General features: G+C 39.8%; 1 protein-coding gene across 1 annotated transcript in view; it reads right to left on the bottom strand.

Annotated features, from left to right (window-relative positions):
• grin2da (glutamate receptor, ionotropic, N-methyl D-aspartate 2D, a) overlaps positions 1-12,765 on the bottom strand; it is a 95,735-nt gene that overhangs the window by 65,558 nt on the left and 17,412 nt on the right. The window contains exon 5 of the mRNA XM_026347286.1: positions 11,745-11,885. Within this exon, the coding sequence (XP_026203071.1) occupies positions 11,745-11,885 (141 nt within the window). The remainder of the gene's footprint in view (positions 1-11,744; positions 11,886-12,765) is intronic.

Below are 12,765 nucleotides of genomic sequence, written 5' to 3'. Positions count from 1 at the left end.
ATTATTTCATGCTCACACACTCGAAAAGACATAGAACATAAAATTTAATTTAATTTAATTAAAACAATACAAAATAAAAACGATAATGCTGATAAATAGCAAATTATTCATCTATTATCCTGTCAGCCCTGTCATGGTAATGCACAGTTTGGCAATATATGTGTACTATCGTTGCACAAAGCTGGGGCTGATTAAAAAAAAGGAAGAACATCAGTGTAGCTCTGTAAGAAAAACATATCTTAGCATAATGATGATTTTTTTTTTTGCATCAAATCTAATGATTGGTAATATCTATATGGTTATGTCTGATATATCCAAACAATACACAAACAAACAATAAAAAAAACTCAATAACAATAATGTTAGAAAATAACTGTTAATTGGTAATAATTTCCATTAAGTAATAAAGTGCTTAACGCTGAGTCAGGGGATAAGAAAGCGAAGAAATGACACTGAAAATCTAACAGGATGACAAACAAGGAGTTAGAACACAGGATAAGAAAGGATACAACCAAGAGGGAGAGAAAGATGACAGTAAGAAATTGGGGGGGGGGGGGAGGGGAGGAGGACAGGAAAGGACGACGGGGAAGGACAGAAGAAGCTGAGGGCAAGAAGACAGCTGAGAAAGGGGCTAGAAAATTAGGAGAGAGAGACAGAGGAAACAAGAAGTAATGGAGACAATTAAAGAGAAAAAACGGTTGGGGTAGAAGGCGAGGAAACAAGGAGGAGAGGGAAGGGTGCACTTAGGAGAAGAGTGGCTATTTCAACATCAGGAGGAATTTAGTGTTTCTTTTAAAGCACAATTTGCATGTTTATAAGCAGGAGTGACAGCTCTGGTATCAGACACACAAACACACACATGCACAAATTCATATTAGCACTTCACTCCCATCATCACACTGATGTGACTGCCTTCATTAGCACTGATAGGACAGGCTGTTGCAAGGATACCAGGGGGTGGTGTGTATGTGTGAGCGTGTGTTTCACAGAGTTGACGGTTTTCACAGCATTGGCAGCAGAAGTCACAGAGCCTGAGGAGATTCCCTCACCGTGACCGACAACTGGTAATTTCGTATGCAGCAAACCGGCTGCACTTCAGGGACACCTGCTCTCTAATCTTCAGCTGCAGCGTGCAGGTGAATCCAAGTGAGTGCCACAGTTCTTCACTGATTAAATAACATCTCAGGTAATGTGATTGTTCATGGCTCTAGGTGAAGAAGGGGGCTCTTTGGTCTCCTTCCTCGTAAGACAGGTCAAAGTCAACTGCATGCAAGATGGAGTTGTGAAAATGTGAAGTGAGCATGAATGAAAAAGGCAAACCATGATAAACATCACATGTAGGATGCCAACTGTAAACGGTGATAAAGTGAATATTTTTCAACATGGAATGCATCATTTGAAAAAGTTGTATGGTTTCGTTGAGGCGGAAAAACTGCTCCATTAAGTTGAGTAATAAACCCATGGCTCTAATAAAACACTGGTCTCCTGTGGTAACGTCTTGTGTTTTCACCCATCCCCCCTGACGTCCTCCACACACAGACCTTGTCGCTCTAGAACTACAACACATAGTTTCTCCTTTGCTTACACAATAATTACTACAGATGTTGCTTAACCATTGCACGTTACTGTTGGCTGTAATAAGTTGTTGGCACATATGCCAAATGCACTACATTTACACACGCCATCCATGACTCACGTTAAACATAAGGTTGGAAGAAAATGATGGGAGCAGTGATGCACCTGCATCTTTCCATCAGTTTACAGTGTGCATTTAGCTGCGTGTACCTGGATCTGTGCATCAACGTATTCATGCATGTGCCCAAGTCTGCAGATGCCTTTGTGAGTGAGTCTCTTTCAATAGTTGCGCTTTTCTTGCTTGCACCTCCCATATTCTCCACCCTACCGTCCCTCCTTCCTTTCCTTCTGTTTACCACCAAGCATTATGCGTCTGAATCCAATTATCCAATTTACATGCAAAACGACGCATCAGATGCCTTTGTGACCGCGGTCCCTGGAGGAGCCGAGATAGGAGTAAAAGATGGGCAGGAGAGCAGAGGAGATGGATGGATAGATGGAAGAAGCGCTAGATGAAATGAGAGGAGAGAGGCGTGGATTTAATAAGCAAGAAGAAAAAAAATGAAAACAGAGAGATGAAGTGAGGGGGGGAGGCGTTTCTCTATATGAATGGGACAGATGGAAGGAGGGAGTGAGGAACAGAGAGAAAGAAACTGATAAAGAATGACTCTGAATGAGTAAAATAGGGTGAGTGATGGACTGAAGGACATATAATCAGTTAACTGAGCTAATGAATCACTGAATGAATCAATCAGTGAGTAATCGACCAATCAATGGGGAATTCTGGTTAGACACAAACTGGGTTTTATGCTCTGTCAGAGCTGAGCTTCGTAATAAACACATACAGCATAATCCAAGATTTATTCATTCAATTAAAATGCAATGTACGATGCATTTTATCAAATATGTATTAGCATAACACTCACATACCCATATGTACCCCAGAGTTTTTCCCCTTCACACTTGCTATGAAGTAACACTTCCTAGAATGACTAGAGATGGCGAACCAAATCCACAGACTTCTTTCTGTGCAAAATACACTTCAGAGTTAATCTTTTAGATGAGACTCTCAATCCTGTATTAACACGTCAGTACAGATCAGCAGGGAAACCCTTTCTAAAGAATCTAGAAGAGGGAATGGCCACAGACAAAAGCTTGCTCCTTATCCTTCCTGAATGATGATGATGACGATGATGATGTACAGTAACTGCTAGTACCATGAGGCACTACCTGCAGCCCATGAACAAAAAAGCTGCAACTTTGAAACTCATTTGACTTGCCTTACTCAGACTTAAGCCTTGTGTTGGCTTCAGACAGACTCTGAAAGACATATCTGCATTACATAGATTCTAGAGTCTCTATAGAGTCTCTTTTATTTCTGACATTGGCACCACATTAGAAACTTCGCCTCATGGGCAGTATGCAGAGAAAGAATAATACCATTCAGGACATTACACTTGACACTGTACAAACATATTAACCTACACTGGAAGCAGATTTCTGTATACACAAAGGAACTCAGCTCACAGTGAATTAAGTGTTGAATAAAATAAGCAGGCAAGAAGCAGTGAGAAAACTAGAATGTGATCGGATTTACTGAATGATGAAAAATCTGTCCAGATTCTGTAGAGAAAAAGCTGCAGAGGCAAAATAAAGCCCAGAACTAGAATCTGCTTTTAAGTAAAAATGTGTAATTAGTAGTTATCTGTGCTTATTATAATGTTAATCTGCATTGTTTTTTGTGCATTTCTGTAACTGGGCAATAAATTAGAAGAGTTAACTTGAAGCATTATAGCAGCCATTACCCCCGGCAGAACCATTAACAAAGCCTTGGCATAATTATGCAGTAAAGTCAACCCTTCCTTTTAAACCCCCCAAAGCACAGATTACCAAACTCATTCTCGACCTGCCCTCCCACTGGCTCTTAGCTTCTCAATAAATTATCCTGATTGTTGAGGACACGAGTCATGTAATTTTAACTCAACTCCCAGGGACACATCTCATGTATGTTTAAGAAGGGAGGCGAAACATGACAGGTCAGTGCTGACAGCGAGAGATGTCACACAGGAGGACAGAGGGAGGAAGATAAGGGGGGAGAGTGGGAAAGTCAGATGTACATCATGGCCAGGAGCGGAATCTGTCTATTCTTGATCGGAGACATCAGCTGCAATCATCAGGTCTAATGTCAGCTCTGCAAAATTACAAGTTTTTCAACACCACTCAACAATCACATAGGTAAGACTCACACAGGACAACAAGTGAAGCAAGCAGCAGCAGCCCCTGGAGTACAGAAAACTCTGCAGGGGTAAAACATGCTGAAGTGAGTTCAGCCTGCAACACTGAGATCCTGCTACTCTACCTTCTTGTTGTGACAGAAGAGCTGTTTCAGCTTTGTCAGACACCACGTACTGAATGCAAAAACTTAAATATATGAAATATACTATATGCTGCCATATGTGGGAAATCTGACACGTGGAGAAGTAGTAGGTGAGGGCGACACAGCCGCAGAAGTATATTACAATATTCTTTTTCATGGTGTTTTTACTGTTTATTTAGGTGGATTTGACCTTTAGTTTGTTGAAATCACACTTAATTACTAATATATTAGAATAAAATCTAAGATCTCTAACTCCATAAACACTAATATCCTCTGTAAGATGAGTCAGTGCTGGAGACTGAAACACAAAAATTAACAATTTGGAGACACAAATCCCAATAAAAGACAAAGTTACAAGATCCTCAGTTTTACAGAGCTCACAGGGAGACTTATGAATGCTTTTCTGGGCAACATGAATGAATTTAGCTATTGAGGATCAGTGTGGCGTGGTTATTAAAAAAGTGAGACAGAGAGAGCAGGCGGGGGGTGTGACACTCCCCTCCTCCGCTCCAGATGAGCATTCGGTCCCCCTGAGGGTTTGAGGTGACTGGCTGAGCTTCCGTCTGAGTCTCCTCCTCCACCGTCTCCCTTTTCTTCCACCTATTTTTGCTTCATCTTCCTCTTGCTTTTCTCCCTCCTCTTTCTCACCATCATCTCTTGTTTCCATCACCACCTTATCCTTGTTCCCTCTTCTGACCCCTCTTCTCTGGTCTGTCACATTTTTACATTAAGCTTCATCACCTAACTGTAAAATAACACACATAAGATTATCTTCTATCCTACATTGTGCATTTCTGTGTTTCTATATTTAAGCTACTGGTTAAATCCAGAGAGAATAACAATATGAAATTTAAAAATAGAACAGTGACATAGGAAAATGTTCTCTCTTTTAGACTGAGCTGTATCTGTACCTCTTCATCATACTCAGGGCCTCCTGTCTCATTCCTCTGTCAACTGACCTCCTATTTTGTTGGGCCATATTGTTGTGTAATTACTTAGTCTCATTTGTCTGAAGGCCATGAAATCTTCCTTCCATTCTTCCTGACTGAAACGAAGAAGCAGTTTGTGTTTAGTAATAATGTCCTTCTGAATGTGTTTGTATTATGAGGTACTGTGTGTATGAGCTTACACCATAAAGCGGCAATTATACTCTTTCTGCTGGGCTTTTTACACTCTTCTCTAGTTTCAGCTGATATCACAGTGGTTCAGTCTTAGTTTTCAGCAGCATGCAGCTATTTTCAGCAAATCTACTTGTGCTTTCTGTGCAGCAAACTCTGTCAACAAAATAAATGTTTTAATACTACCAACACATTTTGGAAGTAACGTAACTGCTGCTTATATTAAGATTTCTAGTAACAGGTTCTCCACCACTTCATGAAGTGCTATATTCTTTACCAAGATGGTCAGGTTGGGTGGTCTGACAAAACTGGGGTTTTTCTTAATTGAGATCATCTTTAAGCTACCAACTTATGCAATGATTTTGTAACCCTCAAACTGATAATAGCATGATATAATATAACATTTTGTTTTCTTTTAATGTAATATTTTATTTTATTAAAAAGATTTCCTTGTCAAAACGCATAAACTAAATGGGCCGTCCCAGATGATAATCAAACACGGTGAGACATTTGGATGTTGCATTGCCCTAAATGTTCCCAGGAGCACAGTGGCCTTAATCACTGTGAAATTGAAGATGTTTAAAATCACAAGGACTCTTTGGCCATTAAGTCAAGCTGCATAACCGGGTCACAAGCGTCTTAATCAGGGAGGTCCAGGAACCAAACAGTCACTCTTAAGGAGCCTCAGAAATGTACAGCACTTGTTTCATAACCTTTTTCTTGAAAGTACAATGTATCAAGCATTTTTGTCAAATTATTACATTTGTATTTTGTGCACTATGTGCTTGTTTTGAACTGCAAATTGTATAGCAAGTTTGATTTGAATGTCATTATGCCTTTGGTTGTGCTGCATGTGTTCACTTATTTCACTGCACTGGCTCCCATTGTGCTCAACTGGTATTATTTGTAATCTGATGTCTGGAAGCTGCAAAGTGATTTCCAAGCAGACAGCCAAATCATCATCATCATCGTTATCTCTTCCTCTGTCTCCTGTCATCTACATCTTCAATTTAGTCCCTCTGCATCCTCTAAACACTCCTCCAACTCTGCCTGCCAACCTTCACTCTCACACATTTCCTGTCTCCTCAGACCTCCCTCCCTTTTCTTCTGTCTGTACATCCTGACATTTGTATTGCCAGAGCATACGCATATGTAAGCAGCTGGTTGTTCAGAGGATTTTTTTGATTTTTGGTGAATGCAGCCATGCAGTTATGTTGGCGATTTAATGTCGTCTTTGTTAACTTCACATCTGTCTCTGCTGTCAGAACACACAAAGAGCAAAAAGACGAACTAATGAAGCTCATTAGGGAGCAAAACGGCTCTAAAATGTGAATTGTCTCCCTGTGTGTGGATGTTGTTTTCAAATGTCTCTCATTCTATGAAAAGATAATGCAAGATGTCTGTGTGAGGCTGTTTAACAAGTGTGTGTTACAGTAAATGATTTATGTGCTGCTGTGGCCACCTCATATTCCTCTCTTAGTATTACAAAATGAAGTCCATAAATCCATAAGTTAATTAATGATAATAACTTTGTTTTAACGTCTTTAATGATTAATTATTCTGCTGAGCATTCATCTGTTCTGCCTCCCACTTATTCAGTATAACAGAAGTGTATTACTGTTAGATGTGCAGCTCCATTAATCAACATCTTTTTTAGGTTTACTTCTGTAAAAGAGGATGTCATGGATTTAAAAGCCCCAACTACTGAAACTCCTTCCAGACCTTCCATCATTTTTTCACAAACAAAAAGCTGCATGTCAGACCTTGACAAGATATATCAACATCAGTAACAGAGAGAGTTTTATTCCCATAATAACAAGGTTTTTTGGACTCAAAATGAGTTTTCACATTTTTTAATTGGTATTTGGAATAAAACCAACATTAGTTTTAAATAATATGGTGAAAGTCTTGTAGACTTGAGTCAACTAATTTTCCCAACACAGCAAATACACAAAGTTGGATCCAGAGCAGCTACAATGGATGATAATCACTCTCCAGTATCTCTAGGATTAATGTCCAAATTACATTAACATTACATTTTACATTGACTCGTTTGGCTTTTTTCCAAAGAGACTTACAAGGGAGATACAAGGCAAGCAAAATATCTAAGCCAAGGAAAAACTTAAAAGTGAAGTGCTCTAGGAAGATCTATTTCCACTTCATTAGGTGTAATTTTTTTTTTTATATATAAAAAAATACAGATGGTTTTTGTTTTCAGCAGGATTTTGAAAATTCTAAGTGAGGCTGCTGAGGCTGCAGATGTGGGTAGGTTGTCCTACCATTGTGGAACCACTGAGCTGGAAAGTTTAGCCTGGGATCTTTTGAGGTAAGGTGACCACAAGACGTTGTTTGCTGGCAGAGTTCAGCAGACTGTAGCGGATTGTACACCCAGATGAGGGAGTTCAGGTAGGCGGGTGCTGTTGAGCTGAACACTAGTAGGCAAGGGTCAGGGCTTTGAACTTGATGTGGGCAGCTACAGAAAGCCAGTGTAGGGATCGTGTGTCCTTTTTGGCTGATAAAAAATGAGACTTGAGAATTGTATCTGGCTTGGAAGACAAGAACCTCTGTCTCTGAGAGTTGAGTTGAGTTGAGGATGCCTTTCTCTCATCCAAGCAGAGATCTCAGGGAGACAGTGGAGTCATCCGGTAGAAAGTACAGGAAGAGTTGTGTGTCGTCAGCATAGCATAGCATAATAGGAAAAGCCATGTGACTGGATAATGGAATTTAATGATGTAGTATAGATGGAAAAAAAGTAGAGGACCAAGAACACCAGTGGAAAGGCAATGAGTTAGATCTTGCCCCCTGCCAAGATACCTTGAAGATTCATCCAGTCAAGTAGGACTCAAGCCAGGGCAGAGGTGTACCAGTGATGTCCAAATCAGAAAGTGCAGACAGGAGGATCTGGTGGTTAAACATGTCAAAGGTTGCAGACACATGGCTGTGGGTCTAAATTTTTATGATTTTACGTCTAACACTTAGACTCTGAGTGAAGAATTGTACAGATTTAGATGCACAGATTTAAGAGCACATCTATAAGAACCGTTTATTTTCAGTTGGGTAGCACTGAGAAGAACCCGATGTTCCCAAAGTAAAGAGGTTAAGATGAAAAAGACTACAGTCAAAAACACAGGTTGAGATCTACTTTTAAAGCAGCAACACTTCAGCCAAAGGGGGCAATTTTTGGGACGATGTTCCTCTCCCCTTAAACTAAAACCCTTCATGTGTTACAGGTGTCACTCATGCCACTGTAGTGAAGACTACCACTGACACTTCATGAGTCCCACAAGCTTTAACTCCTGTCAGCTTGACAGACAGCACTACCACTGTTTGAAGGCTTCACATTTTTCACAGTTTAAAATAAACCTTCTCACTACAAAAAAAAAAAAAAAAAAAATGTATGTAGGCCGGCAACCTGTGGAAAACATCAATTTGCCAATCGTTTTCAAGTGCTTACTTTTTTTCTTTTACCTGCTCTCTCTAGTACAATGGGATCACTTTTGGGTTCAATAAAAAGCACTTCCGCAAGCAGATAGTTAAAGCCACTTGCCCTACAATTAATGGCTAACATCTACCACCCAAGTCAAATCTCACACCGATGCCGTTGTGGAGTTGAAAATGTCCGGAAAAAAGAAGAAGAAGAAATTTGAGATGCAGAAAGTCTGACACAACCAACACACACCACACAGTAGCTACAGGGCTAATGTCTAATGCACTGGCTATAGCTAGGTCTAAGTGATATGGGAAATGATCGCAATATCTTCTCATATCAGTCAATATCGATATAAGTCAAATCACTATTTCTATCAGGCTTAATGGTTCCTCTTTTTTCCTTTAGATTAAAAACAAGTGAGATGTTAAGGTATTAAGGTTAATTCAGCTGCTTAAATATGACATTTTCTACTGTGCTTACTGGCATTATCTCTATTGCATTTGTGATATCACCTTGTGGGACACAATTGTGCACATTCCCGTCTTTTCTGTATGACTTTAAATGATCTGATGGCACATGGAAACCACTGTTCAGACCATTCAGTATTACAAACTAGACCCAACCGCTGCCAATACCAGCGGTCAGACATACTAGCTGTCGTTGACACTTCCTATGCATATCAAACTAAAAGCCTGTACACAGAAAAATACTGAAGGGGTCTTTTTGGGGTAGATTTTTGCGTTGTAAAAGTAATATACTCATAGCATCAACACAATTACCACAAAAAGAAAAACCTCTTTAACTCATTATCAGCTTGTTGAAATCTACAGCATGATCATTCGAAAGGATAATGGGGTATTCTGCTTTACTTCTATTCAGCACTCATATCGCAACACCCACTACTAGAAAAACTGAAAAGAGGTCCACATTTGAACATACAGAGCTTAGATCACATTCTGAACTCCCAGCTCTATTTCTAATGATCATCATCATTGCTGCTTGAAATGAATGAGTGTTCCAGCTTCTGATGTTTCCTTTAAGATGCAAATAAAACCCCACATAACGTCCAACTATTGCTCTCAGGCATATTTGTCTTTTCCTTCCAGCAACACACTTCTTCATATTCAGCTCAGTTAAGTGTGCAGCCTGAGATCCAACAAGGCTACAACACATATGAAATGAAGCAGTGGGTGAATCAGTCCCCTGCTCAAGGGCATTTATTGATTGAGATAAAGATTTTGTTCATTTCAGTTTTCACAGGTTTATCCTGAAGGTTGACATAATGCAACCTAATGTACAAATCTATCTCCATTCTTATTGTCTGCATCTCACCTGCTGACAGTTATCTGTGAATGTTATTCGAAACAACTGCATTAGTAAATTTGAACACAAATCTCCAGAGCCAGGCTAGCAGCAGGTTACCAGACAGCTCCTGTAACCCTGACAGCTGAAAAGAGAGCAAAACCTGCCTTCTCCAAACAATTCCCAAAGGGGATTGTGCCAAAGAGCAGCAGCAGTCAATCAAGCATGCAGTTAAATGTTGGGCTTCTGCTATGGTGCTCCTCTGCTCATTTTTCCTCCATATATTAAAAGTCCCTCTGGGTAAGTAGGACAAATTGTCTTAAATTTGAATCTAAACACTGGGTGTTTTGGAGATACTATACATGGTTCTCCTTAGTTTAACAAGCACAGTGCAAATGTCTGGAGTCGAATAGTTTTAGACTGCAACGATATGTATGTTTCAGTGTTTACTGTTTTAATTCAGGAACTTCCTCTTTCAAAGTCTATATTTAAAATGCTATAATGCAACAACATATTAATTATTTTAAAGTTTGTACAGACACACGTTCAACTGCAAAGTTCCGTATGTGGTTAAGTTTAGACTTTCACAGCACTTGGTTAAGGTCACTTGCTTTTCAACAAATCAAAACAAACAATCTAACCTTAACCAAAGTGCTTTTCTTGTCTAAACGCAAACACATATGGGACTTTGCAGTTGAACCTGTGTCTATGGTTTAGTATCCAGCTGAACAGGAAGGTAATTTTTCAGAAGGTTGACAATTAATGTGTGTGGACAAATTCCAATGTTACTTCTATTGTTCCAAAGTGCAGCACACTATGAATAGTCTGGAGTCCCGTTTAGTAAAAGCATTTGGGGTCTATACTGCCCAAACAAAAAAAAAAAAATTTAATTTTTGCGTTTCACCATTTCAATAAGTTTCTGTAATATCACAAAAGTTATTTCCATCTAGAGCTGCATTCATTTTTTGCAAAGATCTTGTATTGATCATGGGAGATTCTAAGATTCTCAATGAGGTTAAGGTCTGGACTCTGTGGTGGCCAAATCATGTGTGAAAATGATGAGTCCTGCTCCCTGAACCACTCTTTCATAATTTGAGCCTAATGAAACCTGGCATTGTCACCTTGGAATATGACTGTCCAAACGGGGAAGACAAAATCCATTGATGGAATAACCATTGATGACCAGCTGACCTCATTCTTTGGGCAAATAACGATGCTGAACCGGGACCTGACCAACCACAGCATAATATGACCCATCTGAAACAGATTAACATCTTTTCCAAGACCACAGATTTCGTCTTCCGACATGGTTGTTTAGGAAATAAGAAGCTACTCACTGCATCAGTTAGGGTTAGAGGTCCAGAGCTTAACCCAATTGAGAATGTTTGCTGGAGAAGACTTTGCTCAGCGGTCAGACGGTCCCATCATCAATAAAAGATCTTGCCAAAAAAATTATACTGTAATCAAAGCTAAAAGCGGTCCAACAAAATAGTGTGACTTTTTTTTGGGACAGGCAGTGTATGTATAAGTTGTGCCAGTGCTAAATATGACACTGAAGTCAAGTTGTTTTGGTGTATTCATTACGAAATGTGCAAAACTATAAAGTTAATATATACAGAAAAGCCAAAGCAACCAATATACAGTCCGGTTGACCTCTCGGTCACAGTTTAGAGTAATCAATCTTCTCAGCTTCCATCCAAAATTCAGCTTTCAATAATGATGATGTTCTACCTATAAAATGTCAAAATAAAAATGCTACAGTTTTCTAGGCCACAGTGACTCAGCGGTCTGGATTTGCTGAATATGAAAGGTTCATTAAAGCTGAGGCTTCTATTTACCTTTCCACTGTGTTCTGCTGTTTGCCCAGTTCTCTATGTCAGAAGCTGTGAATGACATCGAAATTCAAAGTCACCCTCTGTCCCCTCCCGTCCCTCCCTCTCACCTTATCCTGTCTGGCACTCGGTGCGTCTGGTTGCCATCACTGTGGCAGTTGCCAGCATATTGTGCCCGGCTGGTGGCCCCCTGGTCCCTCCGCAGAGCCATCGCCCCATGGGTGAGCACAGAAACGCCCTTGGCAATGCGCCTGCCGGATAACGAAGAGAACAATATGAAACAGAGACACTAGATTGTTTTTAAACAGATTTTCTAACATGTCCTGGGAAATACAGTACAGAAATACAGGGGAGAAACTGTCTGGGTGGATGACAGTAGTCAGTGCTTGAATAACTGCAATGACAATGAAAATGCAGTAAGGCTCAAAAATGAACAGGATAATCACCTCTGAGTTAAAGCTGAACTGAGCAGAATTTTAAAGATCACCCATTGTGGCAGTTCAAATTATGTGTGACTTCAACAAAATGAAAAGTAATTACATGTTCACTCATGGAGACGCCGCAGAACTGCACAACTTCTACAAATGAGGTTCTGGTGCTGGGTGGGTGCACTTCTCTGCACACAGAAAGCGATGAATCAAGACTAAAGAGCAAAATCCAAATGATCTCCTCAGCTCAAAACTGGACTCATCAGCACTAGATGATGACTCTCTCGTTACTTTCGTCCAAGACTGGCCAAGTTGAGAAAATTGAGTGTGCCATAAAGATTTATTTAACTTTGTTTTGGAGACGGAGGAGAATACCAATTCAGGCTGGTTCAATAAAAAAATTGATCCAGGACATGTTTTTCTTGGTTTAGCACAAACACCCAACACAGAGGGAAACAGCTAATTTTCATTTGAAAGGGAAGATATATGCTTTCCAAAGGTTCTAAATTGTTGCCGTTACCAATAGAGCCATAAAGCCACTCGGTTTTGAGATAACTGCTTTTAGAAGTATTGAAACACAACACTTAAAAGTAAATTCTTTAACTTCTAACTTCATTTAGTTGAGACTTAGATCAATGCTGTGCTGGCACTTTTCTGGAGTAAACACATGCTACTCACAGTGCTGTCAATAGATTCTCTTTAC

The sequence above is a fragment of the Anabas testudineus genome, chromosome 11 (genome assembly GCF_900324465.2).
Source record: "Anabas testudineus chromosome 11, fAnaTes1.2, whole genome shotgun sequence".
Taxonomy (NCBI): domain Eukaryota; kingdom Metazoa; phylum Chordata; class Actinopteri; order Anabantiformes; family Anabantidae; genus Anabas; species Anabas testudineus.
This window is presented reverse-complemented; position numbering and strand designations above follow the sequence as displayed.